Below are 23,942 nucleotides of genomic sequence, written 5' to 3' on the forward strand. Positions count from 1 at the left end.
CTTTTAAGCTATCCTGGCAGCCCACCATTCATAATCGTATATCCTGTGGGGGGCTACAATGTAAAACCAGTTTATGTGCATTTGTTTATGTGCATTTGTGCAAATGTGCCAAAAAAAAAATTTTTTTTTGCCAAACTCCAAAAAAAAAAAATTTGGTTAAAACAAAAATTCAACGCAAAAAAAAACAAAAAACATTGCACAAACTTTGTGTAAATATGTGCATTTGTTTGCACAGTACTAACACAGAATTAAATACACGATATATTGTCACAAAAATATATTCATGACACAAAAAAAGTAGGACCGTGGGTCCTGAAGCTCACCTGGATGCTAGATCAGGAGCAACAATCATTGAAACCCACCGCAGACCCCTTTAGATCCCGATATTTATATGACGTGAACAAACGTTGGTACATCATGGGTGATGAAGGTTGTGGTCAAGTTGCATTGAAATTGTGTGTGTAGTTTCGGAGAAGAGAGCAAATACCTGTTTTGGGGTTCAACTTCGCCCCCCCCACTCCCCTCCCCCTACCGTAGACCCCTCAATGAGCGCAGATTTTGATGCGATCAATAAACCATTCTCACGCATCAGATATGAAGCTTGTGGCCAGGTTTCATCAAAATCATGTGATGGTTCAAGCGATAATGAGTGAAGTGTTTGCGGACTCACTCACTGACCCACGGACACAGCTCGATCGCATCTCACCGGACTAAAGTCCAGGTGAGATAATGATGTAAGAACAACAATAATATGGTGCTGAATGATAATGCTTCCATGTCACAACAGGCATCACATATAAGTAAGGTTATGTACACTTATGTACACTGCGACAGAGTATGCATTCATATATGTACTCTTATTATGTACACTGCGACAAAGCAAAATTACTTACACATTAACTTTGGCGATTGTCTGGAGAAGGTCTGAACTGCTATGAGGGGTTCACTGACGAAAGACACTCGTGTCCTGTTTGGGGAAAGTGATAAACAATCAACTTTCAACCATTCCATAAAATATGGAATCGATAGAGGTACTGCACATCTCATCATGACATGATTTTGTTGTGTTACAACCTGAATTAAAAATGGATTAAATTGAAATTATTTTGTCACTGATCGACACATAATACCCTATAATGTCAAAGTGGAATTGTTTTTTTTATAGAGAATTTTACAAATTAATTAATAATATTGAAAGCAGAAATGTCTTTAGTCAATAAGTATTCAACCCCTTTGCTATGACACTCCAAATGGAATAATTTCTGAAGGCACTGTGCATACGTACACGCGCCAATCGCTTAACCCGGCCCTTCGCTTTGCAAGTGCAGGTAATAGTAACTAGAACTGCCACTTTATAACTGCTGGTAGTGATGACCGGGTACCAAACCGCCCCACTTTGATACAACCTCGCTTTGATCAGATATGTCTCCCTGATGTCATTTTATAAAATTTAATTCAGAAATGAATTTTAAAAATTCAATTAAATAAAACCCAGATTCGAGATATTTTATTAATTGGCTACCTGACCATGTTCCCTATGATGTATACATTATCAAACTATAATCCCAAAGACTCATTGATCATGTGTGTGAAATTTCACATCGATCTATTAAGCAGTTCTGGAGAAGAATAAATGGTAAGGTTCTTCAAATCTTCTTATTTATTCTTCAAATCAGTAAAAATGGTGTGACAACGCCAATGGTTTAAAAGAAAATATTAAATAATTATATCTTTGGAAATGCTGAAGTTATCGCAGTTATGATCCACTACACTCGCTGCATACATTGTGATAGTTTTCACATCAATCGGTGAAGTGGTTTCGGAGAAGGTTTTTAAAGTATCGATTTTAAAACTAATATGGCTGCCAAATCATGTGACCAATGACTTCTAAAATTTACACTCCACCTATGATCGGGTTGGATCGGGTTGGGGGTTGGTCCAGCTGCTTTATGCATGGCTTTACCGTATGGTTTTGCTAAATATCGTATGTCAAGCTAACAGCTCGTGAAAAAAATTTTTGTGCCCCTGAAAAACCGCGAATTCGCGGAACAAGGCTTCGTATTTCGGAAATATCGGAAATTTCGGAAATAGGTCGGAAATAAACAATTGGAGATAAAAAAGGAAATCATAGAATCATTTTGTTGGCTTAGCGGCTAGGGTGCCAGCTTAGGATCCTAGGATCCTGGGTTCGAATCCCGGTCGATCGCTGAATTAACGCCAGGGGGGTTGACTCAGCCTGTCATCCTTCCGAGGTCGGCTAATTGAGTACCAGTTCACTGGTAATTCCCTGTTTGTCGTAAAAGGCGACAAACAGGGTTGGCGGCAGGAAGGGCATCCGGCCGTAAAACATTGCTTCAAAAAGGGGACCAACAAAAACAACAACAACCACGGTGCCCGAAAAAGGCCAACCCCCGCTTTGCGGGGGAAAATGGCCTCTAGAGGTGGTTTTGTTCTAAAGGTGGTTATGATCGGGTTGGGGATCACGTGTGTGAAGTTTCATGTTAATCGGATAAGCTTGTTTTTTTTAAATCAAATATGGCTGCCAAGCTACGTGACATATGGTGGTACATGATATTTGCAAAATTTTGCATCGATAGGGTAAATCAGTTTCAGAGAAATAATTATTTGATATTTTCCTTCAATCCAATATGGCCATGTGACCGGATTTTTTTTTCAATATTATATCCCCATGGATAGTCGAACCTCTGGTTAAAATTTCATATCGATCCATTCAGCGCTTTCACATAAGTTTTTTTTTTAACGTTTTTGCATAATATCCAATATGGCTGCCAGACCATGTGCCCTTTGACTGAATCACTTTCAAGCTTTATTCCCCAATGATAGTAGATCATGTGTGTGGAGTTTTGCATCGATCCAGTAGGCTGTTCTGGAGAAAATGTTTGAAGGTTTTCATTTTCAATCCATTATGGATAGCAAACCATGTGACCTATGATGTCATCAATTCCCCCATCCCCCCACGGGCGATACGTCACTGGAAAATCCGGGAATAGCGAAACCCGCGAATAGTGGGGCAGTGTTTCAATGGAAAAAGGGGGGATGGGTTCCCGAGTCGCGAAAATCCATGAATAGAGAGAACCAAACCGCGAACTGCGAGTCAAAATCCACGAATAGTGACGCAAGTCCTGAGAATGTCGACGATAATCCGCAAAGGTCGATGAACATCCCGGAAATGGCTAGTTAAACCCGCGAATGTTGGCAATAATCCACGAATATCGATGGAAATCCGTAAATGAATGCCGTGCCATTGTTTCAATGGGGAAACGGGAGACAGGTAATTGTACTAATATATACACAACCGGTCAAAAGTTTTAGAACACCTCAATTTTTCCAGTTTTTATTGGAATTTATGCAGTTTAATGTCTCAATGTACTCTGAAATTACGCATAGAACAAATAAACAATTGGAGATAAAAAAGAAATCATAGAATCATTTTGTTTAACGAAATTTAATTTAAATATTTGACTAAGCAAAGTCGCCACTTTTTGCAGATATAACTCGTGGCATTTTGCACACTCGTGGCATTCTTTCTAGAATGGAAATCAAATATTGTTCGGGAAGTTCTTCCCAACACTGTTGCAGAAGTTCCCACAAATGTGTTGCACTTGTAGGTTGCTTTGCTTACACCCTTCTATCCAGTTCATCCCAAACCAGCTCGATGGGGTTTAAGTCTGGAGACTGTGCTGGCCATTCCATGATTTGAAGCCGACCGTCTTGTTCTTTTCCACGAAGGTAGTTTTGACATAGCCTGGAGGTGTGTTTAGGGTCATTATCTTGCTGTGGGATGAACCCCTGACCAACTAGGCGTATTTAAAAAAAAACTAAAAAAAAACCACCTTTAGAGGCTAGTTAGATTAGATTAGAGGATTAGATAGATTAGAGGATTAGGATTAGATTAGAGGATTAGATCTAGTTAGATTAGAGGATTTTAGATTTTAGATTACCAGATTTTAGATTTTAGATTTTAGATTCTAGATTTTTAGATTTAGATTCTAGATTTTAGAGACTAGTTCTGACCAACTAGGCGTATACCAGAGGGTATTGCATGGCGCTGCAAAATGCTGTGGTAGCCCTTTTGGTTCAGGGTGCCAGTCACTCTGTGCAAGTCGCCGACTCTGGATCTAGCAAAAGAGCCCCAGACCATCACGCTTCCTCCTCCATGTTTGACAGTTGGTGTCACACACTGAGGAACCATCCTTTCGCCTACTCGACGCCGTACAAAAACCCTGCGCGATGAACCAAAGATTTCAAATTTTGATTCATCGGTCCATAAGACCTTCTTCCAGTCTTCAGTAGTCCACTGGCGGTGCTTCATGGCCCAGGCAAGCCTCTTTTTCTTATTTTGCCATCTTAGCAATGGCTTTCTTACTGCCACTCGACCTGTCAAACCTGCAGCTCGAAGTCTTCGCTTCATAGTTGAAACTGAGACTTGCTTACTTCGACAAGTGTTTTTTTTTTTTGTTTTTTTTTGTATACAGAGTCGAGGCTCGTGAAAGAGCTAACATTTATCAAACAAACAAATCAAACAAACAAATCAAACAAACAAATCAAACAAACAAATCAAACAAACAAATCAAACAAACAAGCAAACAAAGTATATAAAAAGGGGAGCGGTCGACAAGATGGGGAGAGAAGGGGAGGAAGCACACAAACACAACATTTGAGAGCAGGGACATCGAGAGATGTGTGGGAGGGAGAGGGCCTGGGGGGGGGGGTGGGGGAGCTGTGCTTGAAGCTGTTGTCCTGTGAGCCGCCTATCACGCAAGCTGTTGACTCTCAGAAACTTGTCTTCTGATTCTGTTGTGGCTTTGGGTCTGCCAGACCTCTTCCTGTCAGAGTTTCCTCCAGTTTGCAATATACTACTTCCTGCAGTGCAATATTGTCCAAATAATGCTTCAGAGGGTGTAATAACAGTCTGTTCCAATACTGCTTTATACAGACAGGGGGTTTGTAATCAAGTAATCAGCAGAGGTTGGGACACCTGTAGGAATTGTTTGCATCAACTTTCAAGGCTTAATTTACTTATATTGCTGCAGAACAGCTGTAAGTTGTTAACCCATTACTTGTTCCCTGAAGAAGGCCTATTTTTACAATATAACTGTGCAATTTACATTCTTTTCCCGTTTTTGCTAACATAAACTTTTTTTTAAACCTCGAGCAGTTTACTGCTTACCTTTGTACCATTTCAGATTATTCACTGGACATTAAACTGCGTAAATTTCAATAAAAACTGGAAAAATTGAGGTGTTCTAAAACTTTCGACCGGTAGTGTACTGTGGAGTGTTTTCATTCTGCACAGTAACTCGCAGGGATGACGTGTTATGCAACTGGTGGGACATCCCGCGAAACATTGTTTACCTGTGAACGGTGGAATATGACGTGAAGCTATTCACAGTGTGAATGACGGGATATCCCGCGAAAGCCGTGATAACTCTAAACACACGGCAGCAAATGCAGGAGCAGGTTATACTCGCGGCTCGCAGATGGTTTTTTTGCGTATGTCCGGCTGCTTTATGCATGGCTTTACCGTATGGTTTTGATAAATATCGTATGTCAAGTTAACAGCTCGTGAAAAAATTTGTTGTGCCCCTGAAAACCGCGAATTCGCGGAACACGGCTGTGAATAGGAAAAAAAAAAACCGAATTTGTGGGACAAACAGGTCACATTTTATCACCCGCGAATACGCGGAAACCATGAATAACGGAACCGCGAATAGCGGAATAGAAAACTGTATGTTATTCCCCATGGGGAGTTCTTCACAATGTGTCAGGTTTCAATTTTTTCATGGAGCGGTTTCGGACATATAGAGGTCCAACGTTTTTCTATTTATCCAAGATGGCGTGCCAGTACCACGTGACATATGATGTCATAATTGCCATTAAAATATATACAGGTGGAGGTGCTCCTATGGTGAAAAATTCGGGCAATCGGACCACCGGTTGCAGAGAAAATGAATTTGAAAGGGAATAAACCCTAACAATGTCTGCCAAGGCAGAATTAAGGGGTGTTGCAAATCATTTTACCTTTTCTTCCCCCAAGAACCCATTACGGTTGTGCACGCATTCGGGGGGAAAAAAGGTAAAATGTTTTACAACACCCCTTATGATATAGAATAAATATAATAAAATAAATAGGGTCCGAGCCTGGAAGGCATGGTATCCTAATAATAAACCCTAAAAAGCACTCTTTTCACCATGGTCACTATAAAGTAAAAATGTAAAGATGCTCTGAATCCCTGAATGGGTTTCTCTCATCTCCTCTTCCTGTTCAGGCTGGAGTTCCCCAAGGCAGTGTTCTGGGCCCTGTGCTTTTTCTGGTCTTCATCAATGATCTCTCTGACTCTCTTGAAAATCCTCTCTATCTCTTTGCTGATGACTCCACTCTCTGCCGCTCCATGCCTCTTCTCTCAGATCGGCAGTCTGCAGCCTCCTCACTCTCTGCAGACCTGGACAAAATCACAGACTGGGCATACAAGTGGAACATGTCTTTCAATCCTGACAAATCTCACACTCTTACGATGTCTCTCCGAAAAGACCGACTGGACAACCCTCCCATCCACTTTCTGAATAATCCTCTCCAAGAAGTTCTGTCACTCAAGCTTTTGGGTCTCACTATCTGCCATGATCTTTCCTGGGAAAACCATATTTCAAATCTGGCCTCCAAAGCCAGTCGCCGACTGGGCATCCTCCGTCGTGCAAAGTCCTTCCTTGGCACACCTGAGCTCCTCACCACATACAAGGCTTTCATCCGCAGCTCAATGGAATACTGCTCTCCCCTCTGGGCCGGTGCACCTGCCTCACACCTAGCTCGTCTTCACGCTGTTGAAACCAAAGCATTCAGAATCATTGGAATCTCCCGCGATGAAGCTAACTCCAAGGGCCTCTCACTCACTCACCGCAGGCAGGTTGGTGGTCTTTCCGTCTTCTACCGACTCCTCTCTGGCCTTGCCCCCCCCAGCTCTCTCTGGGCTCTGTCCCGCAAATATTCCTACAGGTCGCACGAGATCTGCCAGCAACCCTCTTATGGTTAAACTGCCAAAATCAAGACTCTCTGCTCACCTTCACTCCTTCATTCCTCTTTTCTCCCGCCTCTGGAACAAACTCCCTCACTCTCTTCAATCCCACTCCACCCTCCAGGTCTTTAAAACAGCTGTTCACCACCATCTCTGATCTTCCCCCATCCAAAACCTTGATCTTTTCTATCCCCGCTAATTTCACCTCAATTCCACTTTTTTGAAATACCAATTTCTGTCCTGGAAGTCCTTGGTGTCCTTGTGTTTGATACTTATGCCACCCCCTCCCCCAAGCCCTCTCCCTCCCACACATCTCCCTGCTCTTAAATGTTGTGTGCCCTCAAGTGTTTGTGTGCTTACCCTTCTCTTGTCTTCTGCTCCCTCTTTTTGTATATTTTGTTTGTCTGGTTGATTTGTTTGTGAAGTAAATGTCAGCTCTTTCACGAGCCTCGATTCAGTATACAAAAAAAAAAAAAAAAAAAAAAGATCACTAAAGGGCATACCTGCCGAAGCACAACACTCAGCACAACGTGTATGTACAAATCGTTTTTGGGTGATCGACAGACACAGCAGTTGGGGGAGAGAAGAGGGTGAACGTGTACAAATACAGTATGATACTGTACAGATCCTTCTTCATTCCCCCCCATCATCTCCCCTCCCATTCCTCAACCCAAACCTTCACCCCAATCCCTACTGCACATATAATAGCTATAGGGTCTGTAATACCCATAATGGATTTTTGCAGTTATTTCACATAAAATATTTGTTTTCTTGTAAAGAACAACACACGTTTTTGAAGAGTCTTGATTGAACAACTCACTCTGCATCCTTCCTTTTCTTCCACAAAAAGACCACAAGAAGTACAACCACAGCCAGGCCGACAAGGATGGCCAGGCACACGAATGCAGCCAAATTCTCATCTCGCTGTTTGACTGAAAAACAAAAAAGATAAAAATAACATAGCAAATACATCAAAGTACAAAAGTGTGAACTTTCAACTTCAGGACCTTGCAGTGTGAAGAAAAAAAAATTCACTGCGATGAAATTGTGCTTTGCTCGACTACAACTGCTACGGGTACCACTACTTTAATGGCCGCAATAATTGCCACCTGCTTGAGAGGTCAGCCATAAACCTTGAGAGGTCCAGGAAAGAAGTCGGTATTTCAAACAAGGTGGATCTGGGGTGAATTAGCGGGGGTAGAAAAGATCAAGGTTTTGGATGGGGGAAGATAAGAGATGGTGGTGAACAGCTGTTTTAAAGACCTGGAGGGAGGAGTGGGATTGAAGGGAGTGAGGGAGTTTGTTCCAGAGGCTGGAGAAAAGAGGAATGAAAGAGTGAAGCTGGGGTTGAAAATGTGTGAAGTTGGAAGTGAAACTTCCCCAATCCCTGCCCTTCTCCAGACCCTCAGTCTCCTTCCCTTTCTCAATTGAATTTTCACTTCCACCACCCATAATCACTTCATGTGTACGTAATATATAGATTACGCAGTGAAATAATTTTCCTTTGGGCCTAATCGGGAAATCATTTGCTTTGTTTGCCAATCCCGCGCCTTCATAGTGTCTTAACGAAAGGCGTAAACTGGAAGCCTTTAGCAATGACATCATTACCTTTCACAGAGTCGTTCAGACTTGTGTTTGCCCGAAGCCAGGAAGACCATGGAGAGGAGCCAACTTCATTGGAGCAAGCAACTCTTAGTGCATAGTCTGCGCTTGCTTTCAAGTTTCTCATGGCAGCCACAAAAGGAGGAACTTTGACTTCGAGGACATCAAACTGAGAGCTATCTACAGTCGTGTCAAACGTCGTTGCAATTTCCCCTCCAAGCGCAGGTTCAGGACTGGGAAAGTCGGCAAAATCCCCACTGCCTCTGAAGACTTGAGTATGCTGCGGGGCAAAAACAAGGCATTAGATATGAAGCTTCTGGTCCGGTGGATTAAAGCAGATAAATCACAATAAAATAGGTTACACCCAGCCTTAACCTCAAGGAATCATGAACTTTCATCCTCATTGGGAATATCACGAGCTTCGAGAAATTTAAACTCGGAAACTATTTGCCCAAGTTTGTCTGACAAAACATGCGCTTACAGTAAAAGGTACAGTGGGGACATTGTGGGGAAATTCAATTGAGTAACGTCGGCAAGAGGATAAACAAACAGGATTTGTCCATTGTCATTAATAATAATAATAATGCATTTATTTTATATAGCGCTTTTCAGGAAGCCCAAAGACGCTTTGACAGAGTGCAAAACATAATGCATAGCAAAACATAAAAACAATTGCAAAAAAAGAAGAATCAATAGGGAAATATTCAAAGCACAAAGGAGGGAGAAGGAGAGGAGATAGTCAGGGGTTAGATGCTGTGGGTTAAATGTTGAATGCAGTGTTGAACAGGTGGGTCTTGAGTGATGTTTTGAATGTGGTGAGTGAGGAGGAGTCTCTGATGGTGTGAGGTAGCGAGTTCCAGAGGGTGGGAGCAGCGATGGAGAAGGCCCTGTCCCCCCAGGATCTAAATTTGGTCCGGATGGGGGGGGGGTCAGGAGGTTGGTACCAGCAGAGCGGAGGTTGCAGGTGGGAGTGTGTCTGGAGAGGAGGTCAGCCAGGTAGGATGGGGCCAGGTTATGGAGGGCTTTGTAGGTCAAGAGGAGGATTTTGTACTGGATTCTCTGGGAGATGGGGAGCCAGTGAAGCTTGTAAAGGACGGGGGTGATGTGGTCACGGGTCCGGGAATGGGTGAGTAGACGGGCAGCGGAGTTCTGAATGTATTGGAGTTTATTGGTGATTGTTGAGGGTGAACCATAAAGGAGGCTATTGCAGTAGTCCAGACGGGAAGTGATGAAGGCGTGGATGAGGGTTTCTGCAGCCACGGAGGAGAGGGATGGACGGAGACGGGCGATGTTTTTCAGGTGAAAGAAGGCTGTCTTTGTGATCTGTTTAGTGTATTTGTCGAAGGAGAGGGTTTGGTCAAAGATGATGCCAAGATTCCGGATGTGAGGGGAGGTGGATACTGGGAAACCGTCGATGTTGAGGGCAAAGTTATGGGTGGACTTGGTGAGCGTTTTTGGGCCAATGATGATTATTTCAGATTTATCACAGTTAAGTTTGAGGAAGTTGATTTGAAGCCAGGATTTTATTTCAGTGATGCAGTTTGTCGGGATAGAGTAGGTGTCGGTGGAGATGGACTTGGTGTAGATGAAAAGCTGGATGTCATCGGCGAAGCAGTGGAATTGGAGACCATGACGGCGGATTAAGTGACCGAGGGGGGACAGGTAAAGGATGAAGAGGAGAGGGCCAAGAACTGAACCTTGGGGGACACCTTGGGGGAGGGGAGCAGTAGGGGATTTGCAGTTATTGATGGAGATGAACTGACGTCTGTCAGAGAGGTATGATTTAATCCAAGAGAGGGCAGTGCCGGTAATGTTAAAGGTGGTTTCAAGTCGGGTGAGGAGGATGGTGTGATCGATGGTGTCAAAGGCGGCGCTGAGGTCGAGGAGGATGAGAATGTTGAGGTTGCCAGCGTCAGAGGAGAGGAGAAGGTCGTCATTGGAAGAAGGTCATTGGAAGTTTAATGACTATGGATTGTATCTATGGAGAGTAACAAAACTATGGAGATTTTAACAAAACAAAAACAAAAAACTAGAATTATAATTTTTATAATTTACAAAAATATTTTTATATTTATGGAAAAATATATTTTTGTAACAAAACAAAAAACTATAATTAATGACTATGGAGAGTAACAAAACATTGTTAAGTGTATCACTCAGAAAAACAGAACACCTGTATTGTATGTTAAATTTTCAACGTTGTTTCTGTGAATGTTCAAGTAGTGCGAAGTTGGTTTACTAACCTTTTCTGATCAAATATATAAAGCTTTTTCTAACCACTGACTGACTGATATTAATGTCTGGTACCTTCCGGGTGTCAGAAAGCTGAAATTTGGCGTGCCGACGGACATCAAAGCCGGTACACCAGGAAAAATCCAAGAACCATCGGAAAGCGTCCGTAAATGAAAATGTACGTAAAACACCGTAAACGCATACGTAAAAAAAAAAAAAAACCTCAATCGATATCTAGTATTTGAAAATTGTAATTTCTATAACTGTAAACTGTGAAACAAACATGACAATAATGTCCATAAATGAAAAAAAGAAAATGCGTCTGTGATTTAAAATTTACGTAAACGCATCCATAATTTTTTTTTTATCTCAATCGATATCTACGATTTCAAAATTGTAATTTCTACAAGTGTAAAGTGTGAGATCAAAAAAATCTCGATTAAAATTTACATAAAAACCGTAAACGCGTCACTAAAATAAATAAATAAACCTCAATTGATATCTAGCAGCAGGTCGGTGTTGCTTGCCTATAATCATAAGGCTTCTATTTATTATGTACCAACATACAAAGCCTGGCGTGGGCTTAGCGGTTAGGGTGCTGGCTCGGGATCCTTGGATCCTGGGTTCGAATCCCGGTCGATTGCTGAATTAACACCAGGGGGGTTTGTATACTGAATCGAGGCTCGTGAAAGAGACCAACATTTATTTCACAAACAAATCAACCAGACAAACAAAATATATAAAAAGAGGGAGTGGAAGACAAGATGTGGAGAGAAGGTGTGCACACAAACATAACATTTGAGAGCAGGGAGATGTGTGGGAGGGAGAGGGCTTGGGGGGAGGAGGCATGGGAAGGGGAGGGGGTGGGAGAAGTATAAAACACAAGGACACTAAGGACTTCCAGGACAGAAGTTGGGATTTCAAAAAAGTGGATTTGGGGTGAAATTAGTGGGCTCAGCCTGTCATCCTTCTGAGGTCGGCAAATTGAATACTAGTTGACTGGTAATTCCCTGTGTGTAGCAAGAGGCGACTAACAGGGTTGGCGACAGGGAGGGGAGGGCATCCGGCCGTAAAACATTGCTTCAAAAAGGGGACCACAGTGCCCAAAAAAGGCCAACCCCTGCTCTGAGGGGAAAAATGGCCTCTAAAGGTGGTTAGTTTATACGAAGCACGGTTTGTTATTCCTTACAGTGTGTAAGCATACCGCACTAGTACTAGGAACACCCGTTCCCGAAGTGAGTGTAAAGGGGGACAACTTTAAGGTGGAGGTGACCATCCCGACTTATAACAACATTCTCATACAGAATCTGAGTACAACCAGCAAGTTTAAACGCATTTCTTCCCTCAAAAGACACGTATGTTTCAACGCATTCACGCCACATCTATGGACTATGACGACTTATGTTCATTATACTATAACACAGAATTGGTGTGTTTTAGGACGATTTGTACAACTTCTGGGAGTTTTCTTTTTTTTTATCGACTAGTACACCCGCACACTACGGGAGCAGAAAAAAGGGTCATTCCTCTTTGGGGTATATAGATTACAGTCGATCTATGGGCGGGTCTCAAGAACATTGGGTGTGTGTTAATTTACCAAGTTTCTTGTGAAGAGATCGCCAAGTGGTTTAAGCAATTGAGCAAGCACTCCATTCAAAACCGTTGAGGAACGGCTGGCTTGGCCAGCGTTAGCTAGCTGCTTGGTAAATGAGCACAACCCGAGCTTGTCCCTTTCAGTTTCGTATGAAACAGCAGGAGCGAGTTTCAAAAGTTCGCAACGAAAAATGCCACGGTAACGGCAGAAAGGGCCATGTTATTAACCCAACATTTGTGGGTTATGTAGAGTACAGTAGATCTTCGCTCAGTTCTGCAAGTAAACCTTACTTCACGGATGTCGGGATTCCTCCAAATTTCTTCATTTAGTGTTATTAGAGAAATACCCGTGCTATGCACGCTACGCACGGGTGGGAGGCCAGAAGCAAACAGGCAATGCAGATACGGTGAATGCTAAAGCATGAAACTGAAGGAGCCGTGCTCCCACGTCGATCGGAAGAATGGACGCGACAAAAAGCTGGAATTCGTCCGAGTTGCTTTATTCAAACAAAACAGCTCAGGTACTCTGAAAAGCCCGTTTATCGGGCAGCAATATATATACACACATTATCCCGGAGCGTTTGCCCGGGAACGGCGAGAGGGGGCGTGGCCGGGCGTCCCGGACGCGGCCTGGCAAGTCGAGAGCGGGCGTGGCCGGGCGTGCCCGGGCATGCCCGGGCGTCCGGCCGAGGCCTGGCAGGTTGAGCGCGGGCCTGCCCGGGCGTCCTGGACGAGCCCGGCATGGTGATCGCTCCGCGTCCTTGGTAGGTGCAAGGCGATTGTGAAAACCCAGCGGTAGCCGCTACACACGTCCCCCCAGAATCGACTTGCACCGGCAGGGTCAATTTGATGGGGGTCCTGATGACCCGGCCGAAGCGACCCCTGGCAGGTCGTGGGGGGGGGGGGTCCGGTGTGGTGGTGGGCGGTCGAGTGGGGGGCACCGTGGACGGGGGGCGGCCTCGCCACGGCAGAAGGGCCAACCGTGGCGGTTGGTCGATGTCCACGTGCGCCGGCTTGAGCGGGCGGTCCACCGCAATCCGGTCCGACCTGCCGCCGATGTCGATGACGAACGACTTGTCGTCCCGTCGCAGGACCCGGAAGGGCCCGTCGTACGGCGGCCGGAGTGGCCCCCGATGTGCGTCATGACGCACAAAAACATACTCCGCTGTGCGAAGTGCTGGGCGGACGTAGGACTGGGAGTCACCGTGGTGGGATGTTGGCACGGGGGCAAACCGTCGGGCGGCCTCCTGGAGGTCCGAGCGCTGGCGAGCTGCAGACCAGGGACTGGTAGCGTCGGTCACGAACTCGCCCGGGACGCGTAGCGCCTGGCCGTAGACAAGCTCGGCGGTGGATGCCCGGAGGTCCTCCTTGGGGGCCGTGCGGAGGCCCAAAAGGACCCATGGCAGCCGGTCGGCCCAACCGCCGTCCTGAAGGCCGGCCATGAGCGCGGCCTTCATGGAGCGGTGGAATCGCTCGCACAACCCGTTGGCTTGGGGGTGGTAGGCCGTAGTACGGTGGAGCTTGACCCCCAGGTTGCGGGCGACCGCGCCCCACAGCTCGGAGGTGAACTGTGGTCTGCGGTCTGACGAGATGTCCGCCGGTGCGCCGAAGCGGGCGACCCAGGTGGCGATGAAAGCCTGCGCCACGTCGGCGATGGTGGTGGAGACTAGGGGAACGGCTTCCGGCCACCTGGTGGTCCTGTCCACCATGGTGAGCAGGTGTGTGAACCCCCGTGACGGGGGGAGGGGGCCCACCAGATCCACGTTGACGTGGTCGAAACGTCGTTCGGGCACGGTGAAAGGTGCCAGCGGGGCCTGGGTTTGTCGGTGGACCTTGGCCTGTTGGCAGGCTGTGCAGGTGCTGGTCCAATCGCGGACGTCCCGTCGAAGGCCGTGCCAGACGAATCGCGCCGACACCAGCTTCTGGGAAGCTTTCCGGCCCGGGTGGGAAAGGCCGTGGAGGGAGGCGAAGATGCGGCGTTGCCAGGTAACGGGCACAATGGGGCGAGGCTGGCCTTGGGAGACGTCGCAGAGCAGGACAGTGTCCGCGAAGGGGATGTCGGCCAGGCGGAGGCCCGTGTCCGCCGCCCGGAGGGCTTGCACCGTGGTGTCGGTGGTTTGGTCCGCCGCCATAAGCACGAAGTCCACGCCGAGGTGGACCGCGTTCGCGCTGGCCCAAGAAAGACAGTCGGCCACGGTGTTGTTTTTGCCGGCGACGTGCCGGATGTCCGTGGTAAACTCCGACACGGCGGAGAGGTGGCGCTGTTGGCGGGCCGACCACAGCTCCGTAACCTTGGCCATTGCGTAAACCAACGGCTTGTGGTCGACGAACGCTGTGAAGGGTCGGCCCTCCAGGAGGTGGCGGAAATGGCGAACGGCCAGGTGTAGACCGAGGAGCTCACGGTCAAACGTATTGTATTTGAGCTCGTTCGGCCGGAGCTGCCGGCTGAAAAAAGCGAATGGCTGCCAAACCCCGTTCACCCATTGCTCATGTACGGCGCCCACCGCGTAGTCGGAGGCATCCGTGGTGAGGGCGATGGGAGCGTTGAGCACCGGGTGAGCGAGCAGTGTTGCGTCGGCGAGGGCCCGCTTTGAGCTTTGGAAGGCCGCGTCCATTGCTGCGGACCAGACGATGTCGTGCTTGGCCGGCTTGCCCCGGAGGGCTTCGTAGAGGGGCCGCATGAGTTGAGCAGCGCGGGGCACGAAGCGGTGATAGAAATTCACCATTCCCAGGAATTCCTGCAGGGCCTTTATGGAGCGGGGACGCGGAAACGTGGTGATGGCCTCGACCTTGGTTGGCAGCGGCACGGCCCCGTTCTTGGTGATGTGGTGGCCCAAAAAATCAACGGCCGTCGTGCCGAAGTGGCATTTGGCCGGGTTGACGATGAGGCCGTGCTCGCTGAGGCGCCCGAACAGTGTTCAGAGGTGGAGGAGGTGCTCGGCCCGGGACGTGCTGGCAACGAGGATGTCGTCCAGGTAAACGAAGAGGAACGGCAGGTCACGCAGCACGCCGTCCATCAAGCGCTGGAACGCCTGAGCCGCGTTCTTGAGACCAAACGGCATCCGTAGGAATTCGAATAAGCCGAACGGCGTGATGACTGCCGTTTTAGGGACGTCGGCCGCCCTGACAGGTACCTGGTGATATCCCCGTATGAGGTCGATTTTTGAAAAAATGACCCGTCCCGCCAGACGGGCGGAGAAGTCTTGGATGTGCGGGATCGGATACCTGTCGGGGGTGGTAGCGTCGTTAAGACGGCGGTAGTCGCCACATGGGCGCCAGCTGCCCCCTGGCTTTGGGACGATGTGTAGTGGCGAAGCCCACGCGCTATCGGAGCGCCACACGATGCCGAGGTGTTCTAAAGCGTCGAACTCGGCTTTGGCCACGGCGAGCTTGGCTGGGTCGAGGCGGCGGGCTCTGGCGTAGACCGGCGGGCCCGTGGTTGGTATGTGGTGCTCGATCCCATGTCGTATTGCGACGGCCGAAAACATCGGCCGCGTGAGGGCCGGGAACTCCGTGAGCAGGCGAGCAAACTCATTCGCCGCCGGGAGGGCGCATGCCAGCTCGGTCGGAGCGGAGCTGCTCAATGTGCATACCAGGGAGCTGAAGGTTTCGGCGTTGATTAGGCGACGCCGTTGGACGTCCCCCAGCAGTCCGTGTGCGCAGAGGAAGTCGGCGCCTAGCAGAGCCATGGGCACATTTGCGGTTACAAACGTCCAAGTAAAGCGTTGGCCACCGAAGCAGAGGGTGACGTTGCGCGGGCCGAAGGTGCGGATGGCCGAACCGTTGGCCGCAACCAAGGAGGGGCCGTAAACTGCGGACTGCCTGTCCCGGTCAGAGGCGGGTATGACGCTCAGTTGGGCGCCGGTGTCGCACAGGAAGCGCCGTCCAGACGCTTTGTCCGTGATGAACAGTAATTTGCCCGTGTGGCCGGCGCTCATGGCTGGTAATGAACGCCGGCCCGGCCGTTTCCCGGCCTGCCGAAGGTGCACGGGGGTCGGCATGTCCGGGCCTTCTGTCCGAACCTGGCATGATAGTAACACCATGCTTGGTCAGGTGGAGGCCCCGGTCGTCGTGCTGGAGATGGTCGGCTCGGCGTAGCGGTCGCCGATTGCGTCGGCAGTTCGGTCGGCGACCGTGCCGGGTGCTCAGGCGCCATGGGTGTTGCGTCGGACGGCGGTGGGCCCCAGGTCGCTGCTGCAATGCGTTGGCCTGCCGCGGAGATCTTGTCAGCTTCCCTGGCGAGGGCATGGGGATCCGTGATCGTCGTGCTTGCCAGGGCGAAGCGTACCGGGCTAGGCAGCTGACGGAGGAACAGCTCCCGGAACAGGAATGCCGGAGAGTGCTCACCGAGCAGTGAAAGCATGTAGTCCATTCGCTCGGATGGGCGCGTGTCGCCGAGCTCGGGCAGGTCGAGCAGGCGCCGTGCGCGTTCCGCCGATGGGAGGGCGAAAGCGTCGAGGAGGAGCTTTTTAATCGCGCCGTATTTGTCAGCGGCTGGCGGGCTCTCGAGGAGGCTCAGGGCACGGGCCGCGGTGGCTGAACCGAGCGCTGCTACCACATGGTGGAAGCGGGTGTCGTCGGCCGTGATGCCTCGCAGGGCGTACAGGGAGTCCGCCTGTGCGAACCAAACCGCCGCGTGAGCCTCCCAGAAGGTAGGCAGTTTGAGGGCAACTGCCGTGTCCATGTCGGTAGGTCACCAATGAAGGAGCCGTGCTCCCACGTCGATCGGAAGAATGGACGCGACAAAAAGCTGGAATTCATCCGTGTTGCTTTATTCAAACAAAACAGCTCAGGTACTCTGAAAAGCCCGTTTATCGGGCAGCAATATATATACACACATTATCCCGGAGCGTTTGCCCGGGAACGGCGAGAGAGGGCGTGGCCGGGCGTCCTGGCCACGGCCTGGCAAGTCGAGGGCGGGCATGCCCGGGCAAGCCCGGGCATCCCGGACGCGGCCTGGCAAGTCGAGAGCGGGCGTGGCTGGGCGTGCCCGGGCATGCCCGGGCGCCCCGGCCGAGGCCTGGCAAGTTGAGCGCGGGCCTGCCCGGGCGTCCTGGACGAGCCCGGCATGGTGATCGCTCCACGTCCTTGGTAGGTGCAAGGCGATTGTGAAAACCCAGCGGTAGCCGCTACAAAACCAATAAATTCCACATTCCTGCAGCACCTTCAGTCGCACGTCAGACATGGACAGCAAGTTCGTGAAGGACTTCCATGAAAAACGTACCTGTTCGCAAACAAACGGGTACGTTCACGTAGAGAAACATCGATCGTGGGACCGTGGCGAATCTGGATATGGCGATGGGAAAATATCAGAAATTGAAGGCTTTTTTTATTTTAAACGATTCATATAAACATCCGTTGAATCACATCACACGCAAATAATCAAAATCTAAACAGTATCTTTAGAATTTCAATAAAAGCCACAAAACTGTTCATATCGGTAAATATTATTCCATCGTGTTTGAAATCGTGATCGACACACTATGATCGTGATGATCATGATCATGAATCGTGATCGATAATCGTGTTCACACCGATCGAGATTTAAGGGATGTTCATATAAATCGTTTAAAAGAAAAAAAGCCTTCAATTTCCGATATTTAGCCTTTTCATTTGGGCCTCCCAATTGAAGCCCCGCCCATAGGGCGGGTACCGTTGCTCGACGTAAGAAGACGTCACAATGAACGTTATGCGAACGCGAATGTTATGCGGGAGTCCAAACCTGAGAATGCTGGAGACCAAAGCTGAAATTGGGAAAACTAAATAGCCTATTTTACTCCTGGGTATCCCAGGATTATCCACCCAAAATATCTTTGCGATCGGTTCAGCAGTTTTTACGGTACCTTCGAACAGACAGACGGACATTTGGTGAATTATAGTAAGATAAAGAGCATTAGCGACTGTTTAAAAAGCTAAGAATACATGTTTGTGGTTCATAATATTTGTACTTCCTGTAGAAGCCAGGAAGCCAGTCCCACGGAAACGCCATTATAACTATAAGCTATTTATACATATTATCACTGCAGGAAAAATGAGGGGTTAACGAGGGTAGCAAAGATCATCGTTTTGGTTTGCGGAACCAGGATAGACAACTCAGAGGCGAGTGTGCAAACCTATCAACTATACTGCCAGGAATACATTTAAATCCTAATATCTAAAGCTCTTGCTAACCACTGACTCACTCATTCACATACATGTTTAGTACCTTCTAGGTGGGCAAGAAAGCTGAAATTTGGCATACTTATGTAATTTGAAGCCAGTATCCAGGAAAAGAAAAACAAATGTCTCTCTGGACATATCTCATGGTTGTTATACAGTCTGGTATCCTGTCTTGCTCTCCAAATTTTCTGCTTATGGCATCCAAGGCCTACTCTACACATGGCTTAATGACTTCCTCTACTCTTGTATCCAACGTGTGGCACTCAACAGAATTCTTTCATCTCCTCTCCCTTTTAAGGCTGGAGTGCCCCCAAGAAGTGTTCTGTGCCCAGTCTTATTCCTAATCTTCATCAATGATCTATCCGACTCTCTGGAAAATCCCCTTTATCTATTTGCTGATGGCTCCATCCTCTGCCGTGACATCCCTCATCCTTCAAACAGGAAGGGGACAACCTCATCCTTCTCTTCAAGCCTTGAAAAAAAATCGCAAGTTCGTCAAACACTTGGAATATGTCTTTCAATCCTGACAAATGACATACTCTCATGAACTCTCTTCGAAAGGACCATCTGGGAAACCCGCCCCATCTACTTTCTTAGCAATACTCTTGAAGAACTTCAGTCATTCAAACTTTTAGGTCTCACTATCAGCCATGATCTTTTTTGGGCAAACCACATTTCAAAGTTGGCCTCCAAAAGCAGCCGCGAACTGCACATCTTTTGTCGTGCAAAGTCCTTTCTTGGCACACCTGAACTCCTACAAGGCCTTCATCCACAGCTTTATGGAGAACTGCTCTCCCCTATAGGTTGGCTCCCCTGCCTCATATCCTCCCCATTCCTCCCTCCCGCCCCCCTCCAGGTTTCTGCAGGGCTCACACGGTGCACCATCAACCCCCATGTGGGGAAACTACCTAAATCCATGATCACTGATTATCTCCACTCACTTGTTCCTCTTTTTTTCCACCTGTGAAACCAACTTCCACATTCAACAACTATCGGGGACAATTCTTCGTAGTGCAGCAGATAAACACAAAAATTGTGCATTTTATGAGAAAAGCATGAAATTTTTAACATAGTTAGTGCATACCATAAGGTTTATTTTCAGATGTGGAGGGAAGTCAGATTTGACCTCTGAGGACGGTGAGAGGTCAAATCCAAAATGGCCGCCAGTCCACCGAGTCTAATGTTCAAACGCGCTTAATTTTGGAACCAAACAGTATAGAAAAACATTATAGGTGTCATTTTCAACTAAATTGGGGATGCCCAGAGGTGAATGATGCTCTCGATGAACTCCTAGGCATGCCAAGTGAGGTCAGTGAAGGCTCAATGTTACTGCTAGAGCGATTTGTGGTGCTGATGTACGATAGAACCAGTGAGAGCACGGAAGGAATGATGCCAGGAAGCAGCTCTTCACACAGAAGTCTAGAGAACATTCCTCCAACCCAGGCAGCACTGAAGCAGCACATCAAGCGCACTTGCTACCAGGCCAACTGTTGTATCCAGGCATTGGTCATGGATCCAGACATGCCAGACCCACCTGACTGGGGCTGGATAAAGGAAACAACTGGGTGGCAGCCTCTTTGGACCACTCTCCCTGAAGCATCCAAATCGTGCCATGAATTGATCGACTGTGGCTGCAAGAAAGGGTGCACTGGACGCTGCAACTGTGCCAAAGCTGCACTCAAGTGCACTGCACTGTGCTTCTGTTCTGGAGACTTAGATTTTGATCATTACCAATTTTCATCATTGCACTTGATTTAATGTAAGCTTTTGTGGACATACTTGGTTAACTACAGTTATTTTTTCAGAGGTTATTGCATCATTCCTTGCAGTGTAAACCCTTTTTTTCATCATTTCTGGTCGTTGGGTGTTCTGTACCTATCCCTGTACCTGAAAAAATAAAGTTTTAAAAGTTCAAATGAACTTTTTCCAATAGCAGTTCCAACTGCAGTATCATAAAAATAGATATTTAACGTAATTTGACCTTGACCGTGACCTAAATGCATGTCCTTGAGTTCTGGCGATCTCAAAAGTATCACCAAATTAATGGGCATCCCCATTTTAGTTGGAAATGACACCTATAAGCGCGCTTGAACATTAGACCCGGTGGACTGGCGGCCATTTTGGATTTGACCTCTCATGGTCCTCAGAGGTCAAATCTGACTTCCCTCCACATCTGAAAATAAACCTTATGGTATATACTAACTATGCTAGAAATTTCATGCTTTTCTCAAAAAATGCACAATTTGTTAAAATATGAGAGCTTATCCGCTGTACTATCGTGGTGGTTGTACCTCCCAATGCAAGTCGGGGGCCAAATCTTCCCCTTTCTTCCCTGCTGCCTGGATTCGTCAGGGCAGCGCGGTCACGGTCAGAGTGCCAATCGGTCCCCATGGACCGGCCCTTTCCCTCGTGTCTCTCTCTCTTTTCTCTCTCTCTAACTCATTTAACAAGTGGTAAACAACGTTTAACAAGTGATAAGCAACGTTTACCAAGTTGACAAAACGGTGCTTGTTTGAATACGGCATTGGCACAAATATTAATATTGCAGTGGTCATTATGATAAATAGCATTATGCTGTTAAATGGCATTGTACATGTTATGGCATTCTCTATTTAGTAGAGTCAGAATATGGAAAAATTGCCGCGTACCCCAAAAAAATTGCAAGAAAACGTTTTATGGTATTTTCTTTTCTCTTAGGTCTCCAGAACAACAAATTAAAAGTTGCCAAAAAATGTACTACCAGGAAGGGTCTAGATATGAGGTTAGAAAAAGATGGCGGCCAATGTTAGAACAGGTATGATATCTACTCATATCTGGTGATTGAACACTTTCCAAGCACTTTAACCCTTTGAGATCACGTTTTTGGGGGGTAATGTGACTTTCAGTGAGTTAAATACAGTCGTGGCCAAAAATATTGGCACCCTTGCACTTTTTTCAAATAACTCACAATTTTCTCGAAAAATAAGTTGAAATTGATGAAAGTATTTGGTCTCCACAATTATTTATTTTACTATTAATATTACAGAACCTTTGTTTTTGATTCAGAACTTAATATATCCTTTTAAATCAGAAAATAAAAAGAAGTGGCATTGACAAAATTATTGACACCGTAGACGTAATATTTGGTAGCACACACGGCCTTTGGACAAAATAACTGCAGTCAAGCGCTTCCTATAGCCATGAATGAGCTTCCTACACCTCTCTACTGGTAGTTTGGGCCACTCTTCCTGTGCAAACTGCTCCAGTTCTCCCAGATTTAAAGGGTGCTTTCTCCCCAACTGCTGTTTTCAGATTTCCCCACAGGTGTTCAATGGGATTTAGATCTGGACTCATTGCTGGCCACTTCAGAACAGTCCAGCGTTTTGTCTTGAACCATTCCTGGGTGCTTTTTGAAGTGTGTTTGGAGTCATTGTCCTGCTGCACGACCCATGCATGACCTTCGACGGAGACCCAGCTTTGTGACACTGGCAGGGTCGGCGTCATGGGGGGCATTCGCGGGCCATGCCCCCCCAAATGAGTTATTGTGCCCCGCCCCCCACCCACCCGCAGGCCAAGCCTTTGGCACCAAGCTTTGCATTTTATGAATTAATTTATATTTATCATATTCAAAGTTGGGCTAGTTGGTGTTGTTGGGCTAGCGGCTAGGGTGCCGGCTTAGGATCCTAGGATCCTGGGTTCGAATCCCGGTCGATCGCTGAATTAACGCCAGGGGGGTTGACTCAGCCTGTCATCCTTCCGAGGTCGGCTAATTGAGTACCAGTTCACTGGTAATTCCCTGTTTGTCGTTAAAGGCGGCAAAAAGGGTTGGCGGCAGGAAGGGCATCCGGCCGTAAAACATCGCTTCAAAAAGGGGAGCAACAAAAACAATAACAACCACGGTTCCCGAAAAAGGCCAACCCCCGCTCTGCGGGGAAAAATGGCCTCTAAAGGTGGTTTATATTCAAAGTGAAAACCTTTTCGCTAAATGAAATGAAATAAAAACAAAAATAAGAAAAGAAAAAAACACACCCTGTTGGTCATATTTGCATAAGGTCACATTTGGGGAAGTAGTATGCTCATTGGTCTGGTGCTTGGCCTATGACCTACTGGTTTGATTTGTTGTCATTACGTCAAGATAAGTGCGCGCATCACGTACAGGTAGCATTAGCAAGTTAGACGGCGCTTGGCGCCAAAATGATTCAGTGAGAGCAAGCAACTATCAGACTGCACTTTGAATAGAAATGGATATAAGAAAATTGCTACACGGTGCTGCTTCTTCAAGGCCTCCTCCAGCTCCACCAACGGAAGAGGGAGCAAATGCGCCCAGCACGGCCACCTCTGAAGAGCAAGAGCCCCCTTCTGCGAGCATCCATGATGCACCTGCTAGCGTAAGGCATAAGGGCTAGCTGTGGAAGACAACCCATAGTGTGTGTGTGTGTGTGTGTGTGTGTGTGTGTGTGTGTGTGTGTGTGTGTGTGTGTGTGTGTGTGTGTGTGTGTGTGTGTGTGTGAAAGAGAGAGACTTTGCAGCATGTTTTTAAATTGGAACTGGGTTGGTGTGTTGGTTGGTGACAGCAAACTCTTATTATCAAGCATTTACATCATAGATTGAGTTCTCGAACAGTAGTTTGTGCCCCCCCCCCCCACCCCCAGGGTTACCCTAATGCCCCCCGATTAGATTTGTTCTGACGCCGAGTCTGGACACTGGGTTGAACATTGTGCTCCAAAATGCCTTCGTAATCTCCTGATTTCATGATGCCATGAACAAATTCAAGGCGCCCAGTGCCTCAGGCAGCACAGCAACCCCAAAACATCACTGAACCTCCTCCATGTTCAACTGTAGGGAAGGTGTTCTTTTCTTTGAAGGCTTCATTTTGTTTTCTGTAAACATAGAGATGATGTGCTTTACCAAAATGTCTAATTTGGTTTCATCTGTCCACAGGACATTCTCCCAGAAGGATTTCGGCTTGTTCAGGTGTGTTTTGGAAAACTCCAGTCAGGCTTTCTTATGTTTCTCTCTCTCTCTCTCAACAGTGGGGTCCTCCTGGATCCAACAGTGTCCTCTCCTACCATAGAAACCCCTTTCATTGAGTTGGTGACGAATGGCACGAGTTGAAACTGTCCTACCTTGTGTCTGAAGGTCAGCTTGAATCTGTTTGGCAGTTTATCGAGGTGCTTTCTCCACCATTCGAATGATCCTTCGCTGCAATCTTCGATGAAGATTTCTCTTTGGCCACGTCTAGGGAGATTGGCTACAGTGCCATGGGCCTTAAACTTCCTGATAACATTGTGTACGGTGGACACAGGAACATCAAGGTCTCTGGAGATGGACTTGTAGCCTTGAGAT

At 47.3% G+C, this 23,942-nt stretch overlaps 1 protein-coding gene across 4 annotated transcripts in view; it reads right to left on the minus strand.

Annotated features, from left to right (window-relative positions):
• LOC137426493 (tyrosine-protein kinase Mer) overlaps positions 1-23,942 on the minus strand; it is a 122,859-nt gene that overhangs the window by 30,304 nt on the left and 68,613 nt on the right. For all 4 annotated transcript variants that reach the window (XM_068115079.2, XM_068115080.2, XM_068115081.2 and 1 more), the window contains exons 7-9: positions 8,640-8,913; positions 7,852-7,963; positions 894-967 (exon numbers count right to left, since the gene is read on the minus strand). In XM_068115079.2, coding sequence (XP_067971180.2) covers positions 894-967; positions 7,852-7,963; positions 8,640-8,913 — 460 coding nt within the window. The remainder of the gene's footprint in view (positions 1-893; positions 968-7,851; positions 7,964-8,639; positions 8,914-23,942) is intronic.

The sequence above is a fragment of the Myxine glutinosa genome, chromosome 5, assembly GCF_964187855.1.
Source record: "Myxine glutinosa chromosome 5, kmMyxGlut1.1, whole genome shotgun sequence".
Classification (NCBI taxonomy): Eukaryota; Metazoa; Chordata; class Myxini; order Myxiniformes; family Myxinidae; genus Myxine; species Myxine glutinosa.